At 41.9% G+C, this 26,350-nt stretch overlaps 1 protein-coding gene across 2 annotated transcripts in view; it reads right to left on the bottom strand.

Moving 5' to 3' along the window:
• The window catches only part of il1rapl2 (interleukin 1 receptor accessory protein-like 2), a 390,657-nt gene that overhangs the window by 309,772 nt on the left and 54,535 nt on the right, over positions 1-26,350 (bottom strand). For both annotated transcript variants that reach the window (XM_070962120.1, XM_070962121.1), the window contains exon 2: positions 18,145-18,256. In XM_070962120.1, coding sequence (XP_070818221.1) covers positions 18,145-18,235 — 91 coding nt within the window. In that variant the 5' untranslated portion in view covers positions 18,236-18,256. The remainder of the gene's footprint in view (positions 1-18,144; positions 18,257-26,350) is intronic.

Here is a 26,350-nt window from a genome sequence, read left to right as displayed (position 1 = left end):
GTGTCAAGCTAGCAGGTTAACCTGGTTTAAGATCTCTCAAACACTGGTACATCTTGCTTGGTCAAGGATTTCAAGTGAAACAGAATGTTTCAGTCTGATTGTCATTCGAATAGATGACTTCAGATCTATTGTCATGGTAATGTGATTGAGCCTTATGTTTTTTGTTTTTTTCTGATGAAGTGCATCTTCACCAGGTGGCACGGTGGAACGGTGGAAACACTTTCGCCTCACAGCTAGAAGGTCCCGGTTCGATTCCCGCTGTGGGTGCTGGTGGCGTGTCCTCCATCATGCCTTCAGTGCCTGCTGCTCGAGGAAAAAAGGGCCTTTCTGTGTGGAGTTTGCATGTTCTCCCTGTGCTCACCTGGGGTATCCTCCATAAAAATACCCCCACTAAAAACATGAAAGAAGATCACCACCTGACCAATGGTGATGGAAAAGAACTGGTCCCCGGTCGGCTGGCAGCCCACCGCTCCTGGTCTGCCGCGGAGGAAAGACTGACCAAGGATGGGTCCAGTGAGGAGAAAGAATTTCACATATGCATGGCGTGTGCAGTCCCCCCCCCCCCCAACTCTGCATGTCTTCTATCCTGGCTAGTTTTTACAACACCAAAGAGAACGATTGCGTGGTTTACTGTGAAGTTACCACATGCAGGCATGCAGAGTGGCAGGTCATTCACCGATGCCCCCGGCTGCAACACAACATTCAGTTTTTCCCATGTTTGCTTGGTAGTTCAAGTTTTGGGTAAAAACTGGCAGCCCTTGACATCACATCTGGGTTAGCCACTCTACTGCTGGCTTAATGAAATCTCTCAATGAAGGGATCTATTAATTTGCATTAATTACAGGAATGCCTAGATAGCAAATGAACAAACCCTACAATGGTGAGGGATGACACGGCTGACTGTGTCTGAATTGGCCTGAATTACCTTGATATTCTAACCCTAACACATCAGCACTCGTCATGCCTAAACCAAACAAACCTGACCAATGAAGGACATGAGTAATAGCTAGTCAGAGGCTAGGCAGAGCAGGGCAAGTCATCCCTACACGTTAGTAGGATTCATAATTTAGTGCAGTGGTTACGTTTGCTGCTGACCCTCTATGAGTCACATGGGCTGAAACATCGTCGATGTTATAGCAGCTGGTATAGCAGTACTATGCATGGGATCGCCACATGGCAGCATAACCGAGGCTAAAAATGCAGTGTGGCTGTACAGTGTGAAGCAAAGAACCCAAAAAGCCACTCTAGTTTCTTATTCTGTCAACAATATGCTTTTACTGAGTCCATTCAAAATACAGAGCAGTGCAAAGAACTCCCACAGTGCAATGCAACAAGTAACCTGCAGTAAACGTCAAAGGACAGCTGAATACTCTCTTGGTCAGACTTAGATGAGAGGATGCATAATACTCTGTCTGTGGGTTACATAGCTTAGTGTTAAAACTGAAAGCTTATTGGGACCTGACTGTAGACTTTCCCATTTAACTCTCAGTAAGAATGCAAAGAAGAAGTTTCCAAAATGCCAAATTTCCTGACACAATGTCATTTCAATGTAAAAATGTGTTTCTGGCCACAAAAAACAAAACTTGCATTTCTAAAGGTAGCACATGAGTAGGCTAATCTGTTGTAAGTACATAATCCCTATCAGTTACTTAGCAACAGCCATGGAGCAAGGCAGTGGAGCAAACATGGCGGTGCGTGAACAATGCAGCGTGACCCAACTGGCGCTATGTACAGCTCTGCTTTGGTCTTAATAGCGAGAGTATATCATTCAGTCTAATTAGAATGCCAATAGCGAGTCTCCCCAAGCGCATACACTTGATGCACACACTCCCGCATACAAAACGCACGCATTCATGCACACACACATGGCCCTACATTATTCACTGGTAATTACAATGTCAATACGCAGCTACGCAGCAGTGTGGCCTCACATGGGCCATCGTTTAAACGCACAGACACACACACTATCCTTTAATTGCCCTTCAGTCAAATGCTTTAGCACTTATTTTCACACACAAACACACACACACACACGCAGTCCCACTTGTGCATTCGTCCATTCAGACTCCCCATGGAGTTAATCTGCCACACTCTTACCACCCCCTTCTGTGTTCTTACGCACGCGAATACACACACGTACGCACGCGCTCACACGCAAGGTCAAAGACTTGGTAGCAGGTTCATCAGTGTCACATCTTGCTCTTTTTTTTAGCATCCCCTCCTCTCTTCTTTCTCATCCTGTCCTCAGGGACGTACACATTGAAAAGCCATTTACTCTGTTGTTTAACTACAGTCCTCTTCCTGCCTTCCTCTCGTTCTTCCTGGTTGCTTCGCCCTCTCCTCTCTGTTTCTCGCTGTCTTTATCTTCATCTTTATCTAAATTTTGCCGCCTTTCACATTTTCACAATTCATTATTTCTCTCCTTCTCGTCTGCAGTGTTGCTCTATCACTCCCTCTTCCTCCCTGTCTCTGGGCAGTCTATTCTGGTGATTACTTTTCTGTTTGTAACCCTTACAGCATCAACAAAACATGACAATGACTTTAGCGATGGAATGGAGACAAATGGGGCTAAAAAACAGAAGCACATTCACACAGCACAGCTCATTATCTCTGCTTATTTGTCCTTTGAACAGCTATAACAACAGACACACATTACTATTAAAGTTACGCTGATAAATCTCTTTTTAAATGTTTTCCAAAAAATGATTTTTATCATCTGAATGGGATGCAGTCAGCGGCTTTATGTGGCGTGTCTAATTGTGTCTATTTCTTTCCATCTGTTTTTGGTGTTTAATACACTGTTTTATGTTTCTTGTTTCTTGAGTCATTTTAGATTTTTCATGTTATTAAGAACAGAGCTGCTGGATGTAAAGTTTAAGATTGAATATGATTATCAGGCAATAATAATAAGATTATTTTACCGCTCTGATCCAAAGATTGCTAAACCATCTGTGACCGCAGGGTCACACAGGAAGCTGCACAACTGATGCATTCAAACCCTCTGGTTGCAGCAGTGCACAGATGTATACTTCAAGACACTGTGACATCAGTGCTGGGTGTAGTTACAGGTGTTACATGGCATATTCAAGGCACATTCAACCACCACACTGTAAAATATCATACAAGAATTTAGTGGAATAAGCAACAATTCACAACTGGCCCGAGGTGGAGTTATGCTGGGAATTGTGTGACGTTCCCAAGATGTTAGCTGTCCCACCCAAACAAGGGCTCAAAGCTGAAACGAGAGCGAGGGAGATGTCGATCAAGCAAATTCCGTACTCGCCCACTGAGGCTTAATAGGAGCTCTAATCAGGAAGCATAAGCAAAAACAGGAGCAAGGATCTACAGGTGCTTTGAATATTGCTTTTTTCCACTTACATGGGCCGGGTTGTTAATGTCACGGGCTGAAGCCTCTAAGCAGTCTGACCTGACAACACTCTGAATGTTAAATGAATGTAAGCAGCCAACTGGCAGCCTTGAGACACCCGAAGCTCCATACAAGACAGCTGGAAAATCTAGTTTTCTATTCAATTATCTGCTGCTTTGTACTCATCGCTCCTCTCCTCTTTTCCCCATTGTCCTCTCATCCCTCTTTCCCCGTCATCTCTCTGTCACTGTTGTCTTTTCGTCTCCTGCAGCCCTCCCTCTTACTTTTCCTTTGCGCCCCCTTCATCTTATCCTTTTTATTTTGAATCATCTTCCCAATAACTTCTCTTAACTTCTCTCCTCCCCCGCTCTCTTGGTTTCCTCCCCCCTCCCCCCTCCTGTCCTCCTGCCCCTGTGCTCCCCTCCTGTGATCTGCTCTCCTGGCTCAGGCCCAGTTAAATTACCAGTTCTACAGAGTGATGGTGACAGAGTGCAGAACTTAATTACACACTGGCTGACAGCAAGGACTATGTGTTAGATTTTCTCTTTCTCTCCCTCGCTCTTCTTCCTCTCTCTTTCCTGTTCTTGCCCACCCCCCACTCCCTCATCTCTGTCTTTCTCTCTGTCTTCTGTTTCCTTTTCATTTCCTCACTTTTTTTCTTTTCTCTCAACTTTCTCTTTGTCTCCCTCCTTATTAATGGCTAGTTAAGCTGCTGTGCCCCATGCTGTTTCTGTGTGCTTATTACTGGTTGGTGGAGTTTGGGGTGGGCTGGATGGCTGCAGGTGGAATGGGTTTTGGGTGGAGGGGGTCATTGTGTAATGTGCACAGTAAGTATATGGTAGCTAAGGCTTTAAAGAACAGCACTTAGATGCTCTCTGTGCTCCTTCAAAGTGAACATTTTGTGACTATTTTTTATGGGATAATGTGGGTTGTTGTTACAGGGTTATAGTTGACTACTAAAGCATTGCATTTAATAAGCCTTGTCAGGCAATTAAAGCTGACAAACATTTAGAAAACAAGAGCATTGTAAAAGGATTAAAATGATATGAAGTTGGCAGCTTCTAAAATGTAAAAGGTTGTTGTGTCTCAACTGATTATCAAGTTGTTTGAATGGCAGTGGAAGTGACAACAATACATAACCAGCAATACATGGTAGCCAGCAGCATGTCTTCAATCGCTGCCATGAGTTTCCAGAAATATGTCCAAAAACACTTTCACCCCCTTCAAAAATATAGAAATATGCATAGCTGCACTATTGTTGTTTATATTTCTGCCTAAGCTTCTTAGTGGAAATGAATTGATCAGTGTTCTCTTTGTTGGTCAGAAAGAAAACTGGAGAGCAGGGGTTCTCAAACTCATTACTCAAAGGTCCACATCTGATTTTCATCCAAGGTCAAAGGTCCAGAACAATTGGCGATAATAAAATCATATTTAATCAATCAAGAGTCACATCTGTTGTGATTGGGCCAGCATGAGGCAGACAAGGCTCAGTCCATATTCATGTCTGACTCAGACGTATTCTTACAACTACGTTTACGCTCATTGTGTCCGCGATAAAAGGGAAAATGTTCTGTATCTGCAATTCAGGAGATGATAGCAAATTTTCTGCTGTAAGGTTAATGTGCCAACTGAACAGCAGCAACAACACAACACTCTCCAGCAGTTAACGTCACCATGACAACACTGTCAACATCATAAACCACATCCATCTGGGGACAATGATCCCCAGCTTCTATGACAATTCACCATCACTAACAATTTATTGAGTAATAGAATTTTATTTTATTTTTATCAATCTAAAAGATTACACTTCATAACGTTTTAAAGCCTAGTCATAACAAGATGGCAGGGGTCCTCAACTACATTTGGGTCCGGATTGAATTGAGATGCAGACCAAGCCCTGCTCTACAACTACCACCAGGCTTAAGCCTTAATATTTTCCCATAGAGAATGTAATGATGCTGAGCCTTACCGCAGGGTGTTGTACATGTTACCCTTGAGTGGTGCTAGCATCTAATGTCATGGTTCTGAAGGCTGACACAGGGATGCACGAGGATAATAAGCCACTAGTTGGGTGTACAATATTTTCTTTATCCATTCATTTAATATAAGCATATATGAAAAAATCCAACAAACAAACAAAAAGATGTCCTCTTCTGTTGTATTTCATTATTTGCACTCGTGTGTGTGTATACTGTAATAAAGGATTTGAATGTAAGTGTCGTATGTAAGTATATGTATACAGTATGTGTGTGTTGCTTGTTGTTGGTACATTTTTGTAGGTCAGTGTCTGTTTTGAGACGCTGAGCATTTCGTGCAGTCTGCATGTGTTTGTTCTTTGCATTAGGTAAAGGCAAAAGCAGGCATTCATTTGTTTTCAGGCTTATTTGTCCACTCCAAACATAATCCGTTTATTTATTAGTGCTGCCACTGCAAATTGGCTTATGTGTGTTTGCTTGTGCATGTGTGGTGCTTAATGTACATACCTATGTGTACACACGAAGCAAAAGAGACTGAGATAAAGACAAAGGGGGCCGACAGAAAGAGGAAATGTAAATGTGTGTGAATATGTGCATGCATGCATGAATACATGTGTGTAAGATAGAGACAGAGTTGGTATGAAGTTATGACATTTAACAGCATGATCCAAAGCCAAAAGAGAGGAAGACAAGCAAGAGAGAAGTGGAGAGGTTAAGTTACAGAAAAAGAGGAAAATATAGGTCTAGTGGAGGGAACGTTTCCATCAATGCTCTGTGAGAAACTGGTGTCCAACATGGACACCATCTATCGCCCAGTTAGATGGGATCAACTCCAGACCCCTGGACTGTCTAATGAATAGGAAGTTATAGGTAATGGATGGATGGTTTGCAAAGGAATTATATATACCATATGTGTATGTATGTGTGTATACTATTTTCTGCCGATGTGACACTAGTGCAGCGTATTTGTGTTTTTGTGCATGTTTGCATCTTTATGCACATTCTGGCCATGTGCCTGTGTTAAGGGGATAATTAATAGAGGGCCGCATATAGTCTCCTTCCCCTGGGTCCCCTGTCCAGATTCATTACTGTCAAACACACACACACACACACACACACACACACACACACACACACACACACACACACACACACACACACACACACACACACACACACACACACACCTCAGCAGACATGCAAGTGTTTGCCCAAATATATTTTACCACAATTTCACATGTAGCATGCACACACACACACACACACACACACACACACACACACACACACACACACACACACACACACACACACACACACACACACACACACACACACACAATGTGACACAAATGAACTCACAGAGGACAGTGATGTACTGTAATATGATGATATGATAAAGTCAGTCCAGCCTCATGAGAGACTTGTTAAAAAGAATAAACATCCTTACACACACACTGCAGCTTTGTGTCTGACACCATGACAAGTAGCTTTCAAGTGTGAAAGCTACAACAAATGTTCAAGAATTCCTCCTGATTCATTTTAAGACATTGTGAATTTTTTGTATGAAAGAGTAGAGTAATCGTATGAAAGAGCTCACTTCTTCTTCTCCCTCATTCAAAATTCTATAATTTGTCAACATGCAGATGTTTAATTGAACCAGTGGACACAATCTGTCTCCAAGTTCATAGAAAAGTCTGTTCTCCGTGTTTGTGCTCTGGAGTTCTGCAGGCTTTTCCACGTCAAGCCTGCAGAATTTACACAATGGATCATCACTGGCTTCTCATATTGTGCTCGTTCCTCAAAGAAATATTGATTTTTTGATGTGAGAAGACATCCATCTTTTTAAGTCAATTACAATTTGACATAAACACTGCCAATAATGGACAGTATCATCCAGAAAAATCTAAATAACTGGCAGAGATTACAGATTTTCCTCTACCTCTCAGTTAAAAAGGTTCTAATGTTTATATTTGTATTCCTGCATGTATTACTCTACATCCAAAGAGCTAAAAATTGACTTGTTTCTCACTATCTGCACTATTGTGGTGACCTTGAGCAAAAGAAGGATGCAGCTGGTAAGTTTTTCTGAAAATGCTGTAAAAAAAAAAAAAAAAAAAATTACACAGAAAATCTTTAATTTCAAGAAAAAAAAGATGTTGGCATGGCTCATGAACAGAGCTATGACTTGTGTGTTAAGATTTTTTACAGTGTGTTCCGGTTTGAATGCATCTGTTAGTTCTTCGTTGTATTTGTACAACAGACATACTGGCATGTGCATTATAGGTGCATGGACATTCAAGGTTGTGCGTGCGTGTGTGTGTGTGTGTGTGTGTGTGTGCATGAAGAGTGGAACCCTTAGGTGTACAGAGTCAAAGCGGTGTCAGCCTTTATCAATATTTGACTGCAGAACCAGAGAATGGATGAATCTTTAATATGACCTTGGAGAACAACAAAGACACGGAGACATTGGGGACAAGAGAGAGAGAAAGTGGGATGGGGGGTGACAGAAAGGGAGTGAGCGGGACAATGAGGAAGAAGAAGAGTGGAGGAGTGAGGGAGGCAGAGAGGAACGGTGAGGCGTTTTCAAATCGGCAAAGGTTTGAAAAGTTTCTTAATAAAAAAACTGAAATTTAAGGGTTGAACTTCCAGTTCTTATTTTGTCGACTTGACAGAGATAATCCAGTTAGCTCAGCTGGCACATCACTAAAATACATCTTCATTTCACAGGTGAAACGTGTGGGAACACCAAAGAGACCATCCTATCTTTTTATTTTACTTCCATTTTCCCTCTTTTAGATACACAGTCACCCTCATTGACATTGTTGCCTGGCAGCTACAGACCAAGAATCCCCCTCTAAAGCCGATTAGACAGAGAGAGAGAGAGAGAGAGAGAGAGAGAGGACAGAAGAAGGACACTGCAGAGACAACAGGGACAGAAGTAAAAGTGGATGAAGACGCATTGGCAGAGTATATTTAGCTGTAAATCAAGAACAAGTCTTGATTCAGTTTGTCTGTCCATAAAATTAGGAATCAAAGAGTTGAACTGAGCACATTCACACTTTCAAGGAGTTAAAGCTTTGAAGTTTTTAGGTGAAAGACCACATGTTGAGCCTCTACACTATTGTGTAAGTCCTGTTAGCACCAGACTCTCAAATGTCATTTAAGCCATTACATTACATTTTATTGGGCATCAAAAATCCCTGATGATCACATGTTCTGTTAAAGAAATTGTTTCACTTTTTGGGACTTTCACTTGTATTTTCTTTTTGTTATCTGTGGGCTGAAGCAGCAGTGTTGCCAGCCTGGCTAGCCAGGCAGTCGCTTGGAGCCCCCGGTCACTTAGAACAATTATTGATAGGCCTGGGCTTTCAGGGACCTCTGTTGGTCCCTGGACCTCACTTTGAGAACCACTAATCTATTTTTTTCAGTATTCATCTCAAATGTCCCAGAAATTGTGCATTTACATGTGCCAAAACCACGTGGGGTTGCAAGAGGTAAAACACCTCAAAAAAGCTCATAAATTAAGACATTATATATTCTTTCTTTAATTCTTAAATTGACAAAAATGTAAAAATGACAAGTTGGGGTATTACAGGGAGTTTTGAGGTGGAACTTTCTTGGCTGGGTGCTGTGACTTCCTGGGGTCTCAGCTGGTTGCCATCCAGCCTCACAGTGATGACGAGACTTCAAGGCTGTGTCTAACATCACTCCCTATTTGCTTGATACCGCTTTAATTACACTCTGCCATTTTATATTGTATAGTTCCCTCAAAAACTCTGATAATGGAGCAAAAACAGCTGAATGCACAGCATGTTCACTACTTTCTGCCAACAATTCCATAATGCAGAGCATCCTGTGTTACAGATGAATTGTCCAAAATCTCAATTTGCTCGCTATTGAGTAAATGACTCAGTAGAGTTTGTTACAGAGTAACACTGGTGAGTGTGAATGAGGTAGTTGACAAAGCTCAAGGCATCAACCTATAAACATAAGGCATGGATCTTCTAATCGAACTCTCAGCGAAAAATACGTAATGTATTTTCCATGTTCAAGAAGAGCATCACCAGTTCAACACAGTCAATATATCTACAGGTTTTTTAGGAAACTAATGGTCCTCGTTGCAAAGTGTTACAGTATGCTACTGACTTTCGGTCATGTCTTCATTGTGTGGCATTACGCCGGTGGAGCTGAAAACAAGCTGGGATTTGGAGAAATGTGTTATCAGTGGTTGTTGCATCAGTCTCAACCACGCTGTTTCCACAGCACCGTGCCACAGGGCACACAGACAGACAGGACAGTCTGGAGAGGCGCTGCCACAAAGGCTTCTCCTGAGAGAAAACTGATGTCCTTGTTCAGGAGGAGCAGACACATGATGAGGGAGAGCAGCACCTTCACTTCTGTTAGCTTGGGAGGAGAAAACACATCATGCTGCTCTGCTCTCACTGTGGTCCCGGTGTAGAGGATGGTACTGTGACATTAGCAGCATCAGTGAGGAGTGATGAAATGCATCATTGTTAAAGATGGAGGTCTTAGTCTCGCCTGACTTTGTAGAAACAAGTGTCTAAACGATGTGATTCAAATTCAAGTGTAAGATTAATGTACAGTGCATAATGCAGAGACGTGACATCTTAAATGACTGATTACTGTTTACTGTTCTATGATGGTTGGTAAGCTGGTCTTTGCTAATGTTGCTACAGGTGAAGCTAAATACAGCAATTCAGTTAGAGCAAGCTGAAGCACACACATGCACACATGCACACATGCACACACGCACACACGTACACAGCAACCTCACAAACAGCCTTTTATCTTTAGTTTAAGAGGGGTAACAAAAGGGCAACAGTGTGTGCGTGAGGGAGAGAGAGGTAGAGAGAGTGAGAGAGTAGAAAACACTCAAAGACACACACACACACACACACACACACAAAGAGGCACAGCTGAATATAGAGTGGACAAAGTCAAGTGGATGTCTTCATGTGACAAACCCACTTGTGTTAATTAGTCATGCTGGGCAGAGACGTTTGCTGGTAGTGCTGCAAACACAGAAACTATTTTCACGCTGAATGTCATGATTCACCCACATATACACACAAGTTTGCACACAGTGAAATTGTCAGTGTCAATGACTGTTTCTGGTTGGTTGTGTTTCTGCCCACTCAGTCACCTGCACAGGAGCGGGGCTAAGGAGTATCAGCCCATCCCAGCATTGAGTTTGGAATAAAACCTTTATCATTTAGTCCTTTGACAACATGTTAAGCTCAACATGAACTGTGAAAAGCAGCAATGCTGTAGAGCATGGTACTGTACATACCACATCGCAGTGCCAGACCTTTCATGCTAAGTTATCGTTAGGGTCCCATTCACAGTTGTCTTTCCAAGTGTCTCAGATGAGATGTAGTACACTTCCCTTTAGACTTAGCGGCATATGTGTGTCTCCTTTGGCCACATCTTAAATCTGACTGAATTGGTCCTACTCAGGTATATGTAGGGGATGGACACACATCAGAATCTGTTTGGGGGAAGAGCTGATTACATTTCAGCTAGCAGGCTCGCTAACAGCTACACATAAGCTGTGTTAGTAGTTACTTCAGTTACTTCTTTCGAAAGTAATTGAATTACTTTACCATTGTAACCATCTTGTATCATCTTGGTTCAATTTGAGATTTGCAGAATAACGCCTGAGTATAAAACCCAGACTGAGCTTTGCTACACTCGTTAATAAATAATTCTGTTTGATGAACCAAAGATCTTTCACTTTATATTCGAAACATTACAATAACTGCGATGAAAAGCTCACATTGTCTGCGCTGTGACGTTAGATAATAAACTGTATAATCTGGAACAGGCTGCAGCTGCATCTTGGATGTATTTACATGTCGTTTTTATTAAATATCAGATAGCTAACCTGTTCACTCAATATGCATAAAGTGTAAATGTGGTATGTGATATTTAAGTCTGGGTCCATGTCCCACCTATCATCAAATATGTGAACCACTGATAACACAACTTACCACATCTTGGCACAGCTAGCACAGTGATTTAAGCAGAACATTTAAAAAAAAAATGTTTCTAGAAAGGTCACCATGTTATGTTATATGCAACCTGGCCCTCTCTGCCAGAGAACTGAACGGCGACTGTCCATTGTTGCTGCTCAGGCTGTGGTGTGATTTATTTTCATTCCATCACAGCGAAATGTGTGAAGTGGTGGAGCGGTCCGCAAACACACTCAAATCTGGACTTTTATGACCTTTATTCTACCGCAAACCAGTCCCTGACAATGTCAATGCTTCAGCGAGTGAAAAACCTACATGCTTGGAAACATCGAAATGAAACTAGCTCACAAACTAAACAGAAAAAGTACGTCACAATGTGACTTCTTTGTTGCAGCTCTGCCATGATGTCACCTCACTTACCTGCACCATTCAGCATCCCAGGCCAAACAAAACTGTCTCTTCCAGCTGCTGTACTACAATAAGAGCTTATAAATGTTGAATATCTCTCATCCGCTGCTCTACTTCTCTTGTTCTCTGTCACTATCTGCATTCTCCACAGTGGTGAATAAGTAATTTGTCTCTTTGCCCTCAGCACTTTGAGCAACGCCAAGAGTAATGGCAAAGAAATTCACTCCTCAAACAACCACCACAGTCATTCTGGATCTCTGGCACTGGACGCTATTTTGAGTTTGAGCACTTTCTCCTGTATTGTTGACCCTTTTTTATTGTTTTTATATTTAGCTTGAGATTAATATTAATGCACATCAAGTCACTGTTTTACAGAGGCTGACATTAATGTTCATCATGCAGCAAAGTCGATCACAGCCAAGCGTAAAAACCGAGTGTGTCAACGTTTTACTGTGGAAAATGTGTCTGCATAGAGAATAGAAAAAGCTGCTCCACTTCAGATGCTTTCTAACTGCAAAATTAGATGTACTGTGCAGGTAGAGTGTGTGTGTGTGTGTGTGTGTGTGTGTGTGTGTGTGTGTGTGTGTGTGTGTGTGTGTGTGTGTGTGTGTGTGTGTGTGTGCCACTAGAAAAGACAGTTCACTATGTTGTTTTGTGTCTTTTCTCAAAGCTAGTCAGCACATGCAGAGAAAACTAAGTATCTACATTATATACTGTACAATGCAAATACGTCTCACTCCACACTGAAGCATGATTCAAACACACACACACACACACACACACACACACACGCACACACACCCTGTTATCTTTGCTTTGCTTTGCATGCTAGAAGTTAATTTGCGATTAGATCAAACTCAGATCTAATCGCTCTTTGATCTCAGGTTTTAGCTGCGTCAGAAAACACTCCGACGCACGCAGAGACCCATTCACACACATAAATACAAGGGCATTCACAGGCACTCAATCACTCTGACACACACATAATGTACAAACACGCACACACACATGCACGCACACGGCGAACCATCTGTATCAGCACATCATGTGGAGCTCTTTAAAGACCCTTAGAGCAAAGCAGGTGGGACAGAAATAAGAGAAACTGAGGAAAACAGCCTAAACAAAGTGGAGCAGGAGCGACATGAACCTGCTTGAAGAGGTAAAAATAACACAATATAGAAAAATCAATACTATAGAATGGTGTTGTCATGCATTTCAGCACAATCTTAGGTATTGTAGAACCTTCTTTGTCCGCTTTCAGTTTATTCCCATTCACTAAAAAAAGGAAAAACATCGAATTACTAAATATTGAGGAAGACAATACAGCATGTACACACATGCAGACAGCACATAGACATGATTGCTCACAAGCTTTATGTGTGGTTTGTTTGTCTCTCCCTCTCTTGCTGGATCAGCCCAGCAGGGATCCAGATAAGAATCTGCATTATCTTTCTGCTCGCCATCTCAGCTAATCTATTGGTTTTGTCTGGAGCGGTGCAGCAGTTAAGATCTGGCCTGCGCTAAGACAGCCAGCAAAGATGAAGAGACTATGAAGGAAGGAGGATGTATTAACTGAGTTTGAATTCTCCGTAATGTACACATGAATACCTATACTGTGTGTGTGTGTGTGTGTGTGTGTGTGTGTGTGTGTGTATATGTGGCTGACTGAGTGGGTTATGTGTGGGATTGCATGTGCGGGAGGGAGGGTGTGTGATTCTACACAAATGTGTCCAGTCTGTGTGTGTGTGTGTGTGTGTGTGTGTGTGTGTGTGTGTGTGCGCGTGCGTGCGTGTGTGTGTGTGTTGAGAAAATGTGCCTGTATGACTTCCAGGCATTATTTTCAGCATTGTCATGCCGGCGTAGCAACTGTCGAGCTCATTAGCACTTTCAGGAAAATGGGCTAATCTAAGAAACAGTTCTGCCTTTGTGCAAATGTAGTTACTTCAACACCATTAGCTTCACTGTGATTTCTGCAAGATAGCACGATGTGTCTGCAGTCTAGAAGAAATAATAGCTTCTGCAAATAGATGCTCTTGGAAATGGAAATGCATACTCTTTTTACAGACGGGTTACAAAAAAGAAAAGTAATGACAAGTAAAGGAGTGGTTTTGGAGCAATGTTTTAAGACATAGAGTATAAGATAATCACCATTATCAATAATCATAGCAATATGGCCCTAAATATATATCACAATATAAAGAACAAATATATAAGATATAAGATTCGAAGATAATATTTGTGATAATATAACATATACTATCATATCAGTATGAAAATGCTCAAGTGTACAGTGGCCTGGTGTGTATATGGGCTGTGAAAATTTTCCATAATATTAAAAAATGTATGTGTCACAGTTTCACAGCAAACTGTACAATGAATTAATAGTTTCGTGTAGTTAGAAATAAAATAGCCTTGCATGTATTTGATGTATTTCAGTCCTCCGGCTAGACATGACCTTAAAATACTTATAGCCTCGACACTTTGGTCAGGTTTTATGTAAAATAAGGCTCAATAAAACCAGCATTGCATCTTAAATAGCCCTCATTCCACAACAGTGTTGAACAGTTATTACTGAGTCATGGATTAGTATAAACTTGGCCTGCATATAGAGTAGGAACCTTAATAACGTACATGCTTTATGTAAATTAGACATTGTTAATATATACACAGGATATTTCTCCATTTGGTATGACAGCAACTAAAGATAAATGTGAATAGCTTTAAGTAGACTGTAGGCTGTTAGCATTGTAATCAGAGGACACATGCTCTCAGTGTCACGACCTCCTCATACAATTTTCTTTTTAAATGTGCAACCACAACTTTTTAAATTGAACAGAACTTTAAACAGAACTTTCACCACAAGATTGATAGATATTCACACAACAGCCTTTCAGATAAATACAAACAGACTGAATATTGTGAGCGGACACTGACATGATTGAGTGGCTGCAACTAAAATGCTCAAGAAGTTCAATCAAATGATGCACTGTATGTACACTGCAGCAGGATGAAGACTTACCACTTACTGCATTGCTTCCCATCGCAGTTGCAATATGCATTCTTCATGATCAGCCTCCATTCGGAGCCTGGATGGATGGTCGTCAACATGTCTATACACCCTCAGCTGACAGACAACTGCACCAGAGTAAACTCTCATGCGCTTTCTTTGCTGTTTATGGACAGTTGCGTGTCATGGTGTTCTAGCACGAGAAACCCTCTTGTCAGCAGACATCAACCCCACTGAAGTGTCCTTGAGCAAGGCACTGAACTCACTCAGCTTCAGGGTCGATGATGCACACAGTAGCTGACCTCTGACCTCCGTGAGAGGCGAGTCAGGATTTCCCTACAGGGATCAGACATAGTATCACTATGTCATTGTATTGTTCCCGCAGCCAACACTTATTTATTATTCATGTGTTGATCCGTATAAAAACGCTTTAAAGTGTCTCCTCACCTACCACCACCCACCCTGTGTTGTGTCTCATCACAATTTGTCCCCTTTTTGATGCAGCGGGTGCCACATAAAAGCACAGCAGGGAGGCTGACAATAGGAAATGGTGGTTACTATCCATATGGTGTCCAGTTACACACACGCAAGCACTGAGGGAGAGAAAAGATCTAACAGCCCATCTTTGGCCGACTGTAGCGGTCGCCCACATAAATGTCCGCTTGGCTCTGCTGTGATCACATAATTGCTCTGTGCGCACCTCTCCCACACACACACACACACACACACACACACACACACACACACACACACACACACACACACAAACACACACACACACACACACACACACACAAACAAACACACACACACACACACACACACACATACATACACAGAAGGAGAGCAGACATCCAGGGAGTATACACTGAAGCACACTTAGGGAGTTCACACACACAAACACACTTAAAACATGGAAATATACAGCACACACACACACACAAACACACACACACACACACACAGTCACTGTTCAATAATGGCATGAAGCGGGCCACTCACACATGCAGGTATGCCTGCGAGCGTACGCGCACACATAAGCAGCAAGTACGGACCAAACTCCCACCAGCTCACCCACACAGCCGGCACGCTGAGTACGAGAGAGACACAGATATGCAGGAAGAAGAAGGCGAGAGGAGAGAAAGTAAAAGATGAGACTGAGCGAGGAGTGCTCACATCCTCCCTCTCTAAGCTTCACACAAAACGAATTGCCTCTGACAAAATAAAGTTGACAAAATTGCGTTGTGTTTTTTTCTCTCAGTGCATTTTGTCTGTTTGTCTGACTAAAAATGAATCAGTTTGCTTTTTCACATCATTGTAGCCTGGAAGTTCCTCCACATAATACTTATGAGGAGGATGCTCTGTGGGTGTCGGGGTGGCCTGGAAGACATTTTGGCAAGTTTCTGCTGAACTGTCCACATCAATAAATCCCTGGCAGCTGCAGGGCTGTTGTTCCGGAGATGACCATGACCTTTGACCTCCTTTTAGAGGAAGTCAAGAGAGGACAGAATTTCCCTACAAGCAGTAATATTATCATTTGTTTATTACATAACATTTCTTACTATGACCAGTATATTAAACTATCCTAATGTGATCCTTTTGGCATTTTGTATCTTTTTAAGAAATGTGCTTATTGCTTTCTTGCCAGCGCTCATGTCTGGACAGTAAGTATGTAGATGAACCAGCAGCAATTTAGCTTAGCTTAACACAAAGACCAGAAACGGGCAAACAGCAACCCTGGTCGTGTCCAATCCGCCTACCAGCACTCTGAAGCTCACTGATTCACATGTGATGACTGTTTCTTGGCTGGAAATGGGAACTTCCTGGAGTCTCCACTGGTTCCTTGACAATGTCTCCAGGCTAATAAATGGCAATTTTGACACTTTAGGAGGGAGGTAGGTTAACTGTTTTCCTTCATTTCCAGTTTTTGTGCTAAGATAAGATAACCAGGTGCTGTCTGTAGCTTCATACATAGCATGAAGACTTGAGTGACTTGCATTGACTTGATTCTCTGCATCTCTTTAAGAGTTCAATACTCAAAAATACTCTGGGGGTGGTGTGTGCGGGCGGTCTGATCAGATGTGACCCACCCACTTCAAATGAGTGAGAAGAGGACAGAGAAAAACAGAAATCTCTTGTAGGAAATGAAACTGTTCTCAGAAGTGTTGGAAAATGAGTTTTCAGGGCCTTTCAAGCTTAACTGAACTTTGTTATTTATTTATTTATTTTTACAGTAGCTCAGTGAAGCCATGTAATGTAATTCTTCAAAGTTGTGTGTGTCATTACAAAGGATCTCTGAAGAATTGTTACAGCTGCCCTCAAATTCCCTCGATTTAAGCGCCGAGACCTACACTCGCACTTACAAGCAAGCAAAATTGTGAGACAGGATTACATTACAGGGGAATCAATTCAAAGTGGATTGTTATAATTAGATGACCTGAGTTTGCTAAAAAGTCAGTTAAATTATTTTCTGTGTTTTTATCACTTTAAGAGTTGGCAGAGGTGCATGACAATAAAATTACAAATGCCATGGGTAATATCTATAATTAAAGAACCTCTACTTGTAAAACCGCAGATCAGATATTGTGTTTGTTGTGAATGATGCTATTTAAACACAACGGCAGAATGAAACTCAAAGCTAATCAGAGAATGTATAGCTCACCTCTGTGTCACACATACTTAACTCACTATACAGTATCATACAAAGCATTATTGAGACTGCATGCCAAACGCCAATAGCCTAATCAAAGTCTCTCTGTCAAGCTGATCAGTGAGACACAACAAATCGATCCCGGATAAAAGACCATCAGCAGATCTGTCATCAGCTGGCCGCTGATACACAAATGAGCACAGCAGTAGCAACAATGCCAGCAGCCGTCAGACGGGCTGATCATTACACACCCTCAGCAGAAAGAGGATCGGCAAGGAAAGAGAAAGACAGCTATCTGAGCCCCCAGATAGAGCTCGGAAAGACGTGTTATCTGAGCGAGACAGAGGTGGCGACTGTGACGGACAGAAATGGCCAGAGCAGAGCAGAAGGACATATCCAAAGCATCAACTAAAGAGGTATCAATGCATCAGGAAGGACAAGAGGGCAGAGGACGGCTCGGGCAAGAAGAGAGGGAGCATTTATTTGATAGTAAGAGTTGAAAAAAGACCAGAGGTAGTATTATTCAAGAGAAGTCTGAGGAGTGTTTGAAATGAAAAGGATGACAGTGATAAAAAAAACAACAAAAAACAAAACAAAAAAGGGGATATCAGTAAAAGACAAAAACTCAATAAAGACAAAAAGATGGAATTTTCCAAGAGAAAAAGGCTAATTTTCAGCAAAATGACACAGCTCGAAGTGCGCCTGTGAACAACAGACACCAAGGCTGTTCATCCTACCTGAGTTCCTCTTGGAGATGTACTTGACGCCGTCACAGGCTCCTGAGGCGAGGAGGAGGAGGAGGAGGAAGAGGAGGGATAAAGTCTTCATCTCTCTATTCTCCACTGGCACCTACAGAAAACAGGACAGAGTGGGACTCAGTGGAGACAACAGAGCATGTATCGTTCTCATTCTCACTGTCAGCCTGGTGAAAACTTCCAGACTGTATCAAGAGACACACAATTACAACGAGAGCAAACATTAAAGTGGGTTGAAGTCAGACTTCTGTGCTCCTCATACGATTGTTGGCACTTTGGAGAAACTCCAGCTCCTGTTAAATGGAGAGGAGCTGGAAGATTTTGCTTCTGTCACGTTACACCCCATCTCTCAGTCCTGTCACCTGAAAGTTTTTTTTTTTTTTTTCAATTATCACCAGCAGCGCGAGTCTTCCTGCCGACCTCCTGTGATATTCTGTGTAGTGTCCTCTGTGTGTGCTGATCTGTTGTTGCAGGGAGGATTGGGCAGCAGTCACACAGCCTGTCCAGCATGAACCGAAAACTCAAGTTCAAATGCAGCTTTTGACAAATCATGAGTGGTGACTCATTACAAAAGTACATTGCTTAACTCTATACATTTCATAGTCTGCTGTCATTTTGTCTGGCTGACGAAACATCACAGGGCCTTGTATGAATGTATGAATACCACCACTGTAAGTGCCCCATACTGCGCTGCTCTGCTCTGGACATAAACCTTGGGTCTTTTAAACATTTAGACAAAGCCATATTGTTACCATTTGTCTGGTGAACGCAGTCTCTTACGCTCGGCTAAACAATGTGTAGGCTTCATGCTAATAGCAGAAACCAGTGATTCTCAAACCTTTTCTGACATGACGCTTCAGAAGCAGGCAAAAGTCTACACCCTACCACCCCATAATTTTTAGCAATCATCAGCAATGATAGGATAAACAACTGATAAAGGATAAAGATAAAGATAAAGATAAAGATAAAGGATCTAAGCTGAATTTTATTAAAATAAAGGCCTGTGAAACAACATCAGTAAATTCTTTGTTTATTTTCTCTCCGTAAATAATATTCATTCAACTTAGTTTCACTCCATATTTTTCCCCTGGTCATCCACGCTCCTTCAGCAGTGGCTCTATGTCCTCCCAGGGGGCCCGCCCCATAGTTTGAGAACCACTGGTGTACACTATTAGTGAATACAGCATTATGCTGAAATCTAAATGACCAAATGAAGAGTGAGGCCACTGACAAAGCAAAAGCAAAGAAAGTAGAAACAGTCCTACACTTTAATGCTGACTGTAATATTACAGTGCATGGCTAAGTATGACAGTTTGATGGCCCACAGAAAATGTGTAAAACCCTCAAAACTCTGCGCTAACCTTACTTTGTCTTTTTTGATTTGATTTGCTTTCAAACAGATGTGAAAATGTTCCTTTGTATCTCTCAGTCTCTACAAGCTATCAATGAAAGAAAATAGGGTAACCCCAAACCTCATTGTGTGTGGGCTGAAAAAAAGGGAAAACCAAAACGCTTTATTATAACTATGACAGCGAGAACAGCAGAAAAAGGCATTAATATTGATCTCAAACACGAGTGTGTGGAGTTTTGAAAAAAATAATCTATTTTTTCAGCTGATTAAAATCAAAATACAGAAACAAAATTAGATTTGACCATAGGGCATGAATATAAAGGCTGCAGAGGCTTTGGAACACACACACACACACACACACACACACACACACACACACACACACACACACACACACACATACATACAGAGTCTTTGAGCCAGCAATGTGAAATCACATTGATGGAATACAATCAGATTTTCTCAAGCTTTCTGTGTACAAACTATTGTGTATATGAGCACACATGTACACACACACACATACACACACACGCACGCACAGAGTAAAGCAGGGACAGATCGAAGAGGAAGATTAGCTATGCCAGCAGTCCTTTCATTGCGTTTTTCATACATACTGTATGACAATAAAGGGAACTGAAAGTTCAGTGCTGATTGAAATCACATTTGATTCACATGAGCAGTGGGAGAGCAGATGATAGGACCTGGCATGGTGTTGATATGTGAGCCAGTTATTTGCCTTTGAAGATGGGCAATACAATGATGAGATGGAGATCTAAAACCATGACCAAATTGATGTGTAGAACAAAGCAAAAAAGAGCAATAATATGATGAAGAGTACTGTATGATGCTGCCACTACCAGCTGGCGATCGCTCCTCTCTGCTGGCTTTCAAGGCATCCTGCCTGTCATCACTCAGCTGAATGGAGGGTATATTTCAACATATCAGTACCTGACTTAGAATTCAAAAGGATTACCAGAGACTCCTTGTATAAAAGTTACTTCAAATAATAAAACAATAATAAAATAATTTATCCTCACATGTTGTCTGGCTTCCACGGCTTGTTCCCTGCTGTCTGTCCACTAACTAATAAATGAACCTTATTAAAATATCACAGAGCCGGTCAGAGCTGTACTGATTTCATTTTGCAGGATTGGCTGCAGGGTGACATTCATATATCTTGCTTTTGCAAGACAGTTACAACATGAGACTTGCCAATAAAATCCAGCCTTACCCAACCATCATGTTTCCATATTTGTTGCACACACTAAAGACAATCATCTCTGTCATACTGTGCTCCTGTTGACTTCACCTTCAAGCCAGCAGTTCTCCAGTGGCATTTGACTGTTATTGTACACTAACATGGAAAGATGTCAACAGTAAGCAGTGTTCTGAAAACAGTTTTGTGATAACATGCATAGAAGTGTTGAAAGTCAAGTGAAATAAGACGATAAGACACAAACAATATGTGTTGTGCTGATAACCACATAAATCCAGTCGCGTAAACTGAAGCCATGAACATCATTGATGCCATTAAGAAAATCCAATGACCAAAGTAAAACTAAAAAACACACAGACAAGCTGACAGTGTTTTTTTTTCTTTTATATCAAGAAACATCACATGAAGCTGAAAAGAATGAATGAGTTGTAAGGGTACAGTCTAATTTTTCACCACTATGAGCCGGACTATGTGGAGCTGCGGTCGCTGTGTCCCGGTCTCAGGACTCCTTAAAGAGTCTTACAAGACAAAAAGGCGAAAGATTAAAGAAAGAAGCAGTGCTGAGCTGTCTTCTCAGATCTTATCTTGCCAAATAAAAAAAGACTGACAGTATAAGTCAGAACTTTTTTGGCTCTGCACACACTTTGACAGGCGCATGGGACCAACCAGACTTAGCAGGTCTTGTGAGCCACGTTTTCTTTGTTTTTCTTTTGCCTCTTCCTGGCCTCTCCGGCTACAGACAGTCTCAGGTGGTGTTGTCAGGTTATGTTATACGTTTGCAGGGAAAGCTAAATTGAGCTGTTGTCTTCGGGTAAAGAGAGTGAAGCAGCCCGTCTCTGACAAGCAACACAGAGGAAAATCAAAGTGTGAGTCAGTCATATGTGGGTAGCGTTTATCAGGCTCTTTTGGAAAAGTCCAAACATAAACAGACGGAGAAATACCAATGGAGTTTAGCATCAAGACCTTCCATTTTGGAGACATAAACACCTAAAAATAGTTATAAGATACTTCATCAAACCTTGTGAGGAAATTCACACTTTCCCTTTCCTCCTCCACAAGATCGGGGTCAGCTACAGAACCATGAGTGTGTTGCTAAAGGATACTTCAGCAGGAAGGAGGCTTTCTGAGATTTAACCATCAACCATCCCGGCATTATTTGAACAGAGAAAACAGCATAACTTTAATGTTGGGAGGATCAGTGCGTGTGACTGTTACCTTTATGTTGCTAAAAGTTTCCAACAGGAAAAGGTAATGAAAGACTGAATTCACGATGGAGAGCCTACGACATCGTAAATGAACACAGGACAAAAGAGCTGAAGACTTTTAGTGCAGACACACACACACACACACACACACACACACACACACACACACATACACACACACACACACACACACACACACACACAGTGCCTATAGCATTAAAGAGAAAGAAGAGGGTACGAGGGGTTTTGTTTTGATCCACTTTCTGAAGCTTTTAGTCTGAAACACATAGAGGCCTAATGCAACTGCTAAAGGCTGTGCATTGTGTGTGTGTGTGTGTGTGTGTGTGTGTGTGTGTGTGTGTGTGTGTGTGTGTGTGTGTGTGTGTGTGTGTGTGTTCTTCTTGTAATCTGCACTGTGATGGTTTGGCCCAAAAGCAAATGGGTTCAGGGGCAGGGGTTTGCGATACACGTCTCAACCACAAACATGAACTGTACTATAGATGCTGTAAAGATGATCAAAATAGATAATATTAAGCCACTAACACATCCAAATATGTGAGAAGACTGAGCTGATGAAAAGGCTTTGTTCAATAGCAAATCCAGCCAAAACTACTTACAGCAGATAGCATTACTCATTGGTTAGTCCACATAGTAAATGTCCTCATTTTTCACTTTCATATCTTTGGTGAGCACGCTGACTTTGCCTGTGAATGTTAGCCCCAGTCTAAGCATTATATCATAGCCATTATGCGCATATTCATGATGGTTACAGGATTCTTACTCAAGACACTGAAACATTAATAAGTCAGAAACAAGTTTTCAACCAACTGAAGCCAGGATCTGACTACACAAACCTAGCCTGAATTATGAGATGATTTTTTTTTCATGGGCAGCACCAGTGTCGTGGTTGATTATGAATGACAATCGGGCGTCTATACCCATTCACTGTGACGTGCTGAACAACCTGTTGTCCAGCGTCTGGGACGCCCACCGACATCCTGCCGAAACGTCTAGCATGTCAAAACTGTTTCTGTCTTGTATTTTTTTTCACTACACAAGTCCACCACATCACACACAACGCTTCTGACGTCATGAATAACAGCTGCGTCACCCGCCTCCCCGATGAAATCTAAACTGGTGCGTGATTGTGAAATAAGATGTGCTGTGATTGGTCGGGGTCATATGTGTAGTCTTGCCAGTAACCCGACCAAGACACGCAAGAGATTATGGCACTGTAACATCTGCAAGCAATGGTAGCTGGTGACCAAATCAACATTTGTTGGCTAGAATTGAGAAGTATGATTTTGTTTACTTCTGTGTGAAACCAAAGAAACATTCATTTCTAATAATTCTGAGTATCAAATCTGCCACCATTACAAACAGCATACTGCATGTGACCTGCAAGAAAGGACAGCAACTGGCTAAGCAGAGGTGAGGCGTAGCTAACAGTCAATTTCAGATAAGCAACAACATGTAAAGCAGAAACATCTGAATAAATAGTAGTACATTCATAGTTATTTGTCATACTGCATATTGGTCTACATGCAGTTTACAAGTGTCTATTTCTATTTCATTTAACCTTCCTTATCTTTTGAGCAACTCAGGAAGCTCTTGTTTTAACTCATGTTCATGTCTATGGTTTATACAAACAAATGACTGACAAATGAGCCAATTTCTATGGTAAACTATCAGTCTGACAGCTATTTTCTGTCATTGGCATAGTACATTATAAACTATGCATGCTATGCTAAGTGTTAGTAAAGAGCAGCAAAGCCAATGATCTACCATGAACAAGCAGTTGAGTAAGTTCACTTAAGGTGACCCTGGGACATTTTGCTGAATGTATAGTTCATCCATGAAAGGATGAGAATTTCTAAACCTTTGAGAAGACAAACAAACAGACAAAGCAGGAGCTGTAATGACTTCATCATGCATAATTTCATAACTCACAGCCTCCCTTCATCTTGAGGATACTATGAATCCTTTTATTGCTCTCACACAGGCTTATTCCCCCCCATACACACACATTAAGCCATCCTTCTTCCACACAGGCTCACTCATAGTGTCTTCCTCTAACACGCTTATTCTCACATAGGCCCCCTCATCACCAAACACTGAGCTCTCTTTATCTTGTCCTCTCGGTCGCCCCCTCTGCACTGTCGCACATCCATCACACACGCAGACACACACACACACACACGCACGCACACATGCATGCAGCACACACAAGGTCAGCCTCCCCCTTCTCCTCTTTTCCACACATGAACACTGACACACTTGCTAAGACAGCAGTGGTAGCTTGTTTGATGTTTGATCCACCATGAATGCAAGCGTTTTGAGTGCAGGCGCGCGTGCGTGTGTGTATGTGTGTGTGTGTAGAGGTGGAGGGATAAATGCAGCATGAGGGTATTTAAACAAAACCTTAATGTCCTATAGAATAATTATGCCATACACATAGAAATAAAGAGGGGGAAACTGATGGTCTGCCTTGGGTGTAAGACACAGACATGCAAACACACACACAGAGAGAGAGAAAGAGAAAGAGAGAGAGAGAGAGAGAGGACAGAACAAACACTATTAGAGCATTACAGTCCCCCATATCTTTCATCCTCTCTGTTGCTTTGCTTTTCTGCCTGTCTGTCTCTGATAATGATATCCCCACACCAGAGCACAGGGACATCTAAGTAGGGTCAGAGTGTGTATAATGCAAAGTGTCACACATTACATGCACTCAGAAAGGTTGCGCCATGCAGAAAAAGTATACTTCACATGGTGTGTGTGTGTGTGTGTGTGTGTGTGTGTGTGTGTGTGTGTGTGTGTGTGTGTGTGGCTGGGGTCTTCAGTCAATCAAAGCCTCCCAGTCTGAGGTCCCAAGGACATAATGTTATCAAACTGGGGTCCATACCGTCTGTCTGTTTAATGGTCTGTGATTTCAAAACTGTGTGGAGGAGCAAGATCACATCTTGCTCCGCTGAGTACAAGTTAAAGCTTTGCTTGGTATTTTTTTTAATGTATTTCGGTATTTCGGGGGGGGGGGGGGGGGGGGGGGGGGGACAATCAAGCTGTTCATGCTGCAAATCCTGTCAGTCAGTGTCAGTGAAAGTTTCAAAATAATAAGCAGATTTTAATAACTGCTTCAAGTCTGACTCAAACACTTGGGCAGACATGCGTGAATACACACTCAAAAGACACCACGCACACCCACACACACACAGACACACACACACACACACACACACACACACACACACACACACACACAGAGATAATAAGCTATTCTTGTCACAAACAGACCAGTGTTAAGCCATTAGGCCACTTCAGCCACACGTCCAATATTAAAGACAGCCTCCAGCCCTATTCTGTCACACTATCTGTCTCTCCCAAACTGCATGAGTCATGCTGTTTTGGTTACAGGGGCAGTCTGTGTTTTACATGGAAACATAAGCCGCCTCGTCATCATTACAAATTATTTGATATCCGTCTTTCTAAGCTCTACAAGAGGAGGTGGAATTGGGTTAAATCTGGTTTCATGCACTCTTGCTGTCCAGCTGAAAAGATTGTATATTACACTAAGGTTTAGCTCAGGGGTGGGAAACGACTGGCCTCCGGCTTGAATGGCACCCACGAGACATCCCGGGAGGCAATTCATAAAAAAAAAAAGCAACTCAGAAATACAGAAGAAATCTCTTGACAGCAATTGATTTTTTTCTGTGACATAGGAACATAAGTGGCTTGTTGCTGCAGAACAAAAGCCTGCAATGACATCTGAATATGCTGGAGTGTGAAAATTCCTTTAGGCAATTGGCGAGAGGTTTCAGGACATGAAAAGTAAACAAAAGGAACTCAACATATTTGCTATGCCATTTAATGTGGAACCAGCTGATGTGTCTGACAACCTACAACATGAAATCAGTGAGCTTCAAAGCAACTGTGAGCTCAAAGCTCTGTACATCAACCTCCGTCTGCTTGAGTTCAATACAGGACATGTACGTCCTGAGGATTTTCCCGTTCTGAAGAGACACGCACTGAGGTTTGAATATCTGATGGAACAACTTACTTCTGTGAGCAGTTCTTTTCAAAGCTAACTCTTGCAAAGACTAGGTACTGCACCACACTGACTGACCCAATCCTGGAAAACCAGCAGCGTCACACTGAAGGATTTGGTCCAGTGGGAGATGTGGTGCTTGTTTCATTGCGGTCACCAGCCAAGTGCAGTTACATAAATGTAAATTGTAGGGAAAAACCTACATACACACACACACACACACACACACACACACACACACACACACACACATATATATATATATATATATATATATATATATATATATATCCTAAAGCCCTTCCAGACCCAAGCTGCCTCGCCAGGAGCCTCTACCTCTGGCTTTATACTGGAAGCCCCTCCTGTGAGAC

The sequence above is a fragment of the Chaetodon trifascialis genome, chromosome 5 (genome assembly GCF_039877785.1).
Source record: "Chaetodon trifascialis isolate fChaTrf1 chromosome 5, fChaTrf1.hap1, whole genome shotgun sequence".
Lineage (NCBI taxonomy): Eukaryota > Metazoa > Chordata > Actinopteri > Chaetodontiformes > Chaetodontidae > Chaetodon > Chaetodon trifascialis.
The sequence above is the reverse complement of the archived record's forward strand: the minus strand, read 5'-3'. Positions and strand labels throughout refer to the sequence as shown.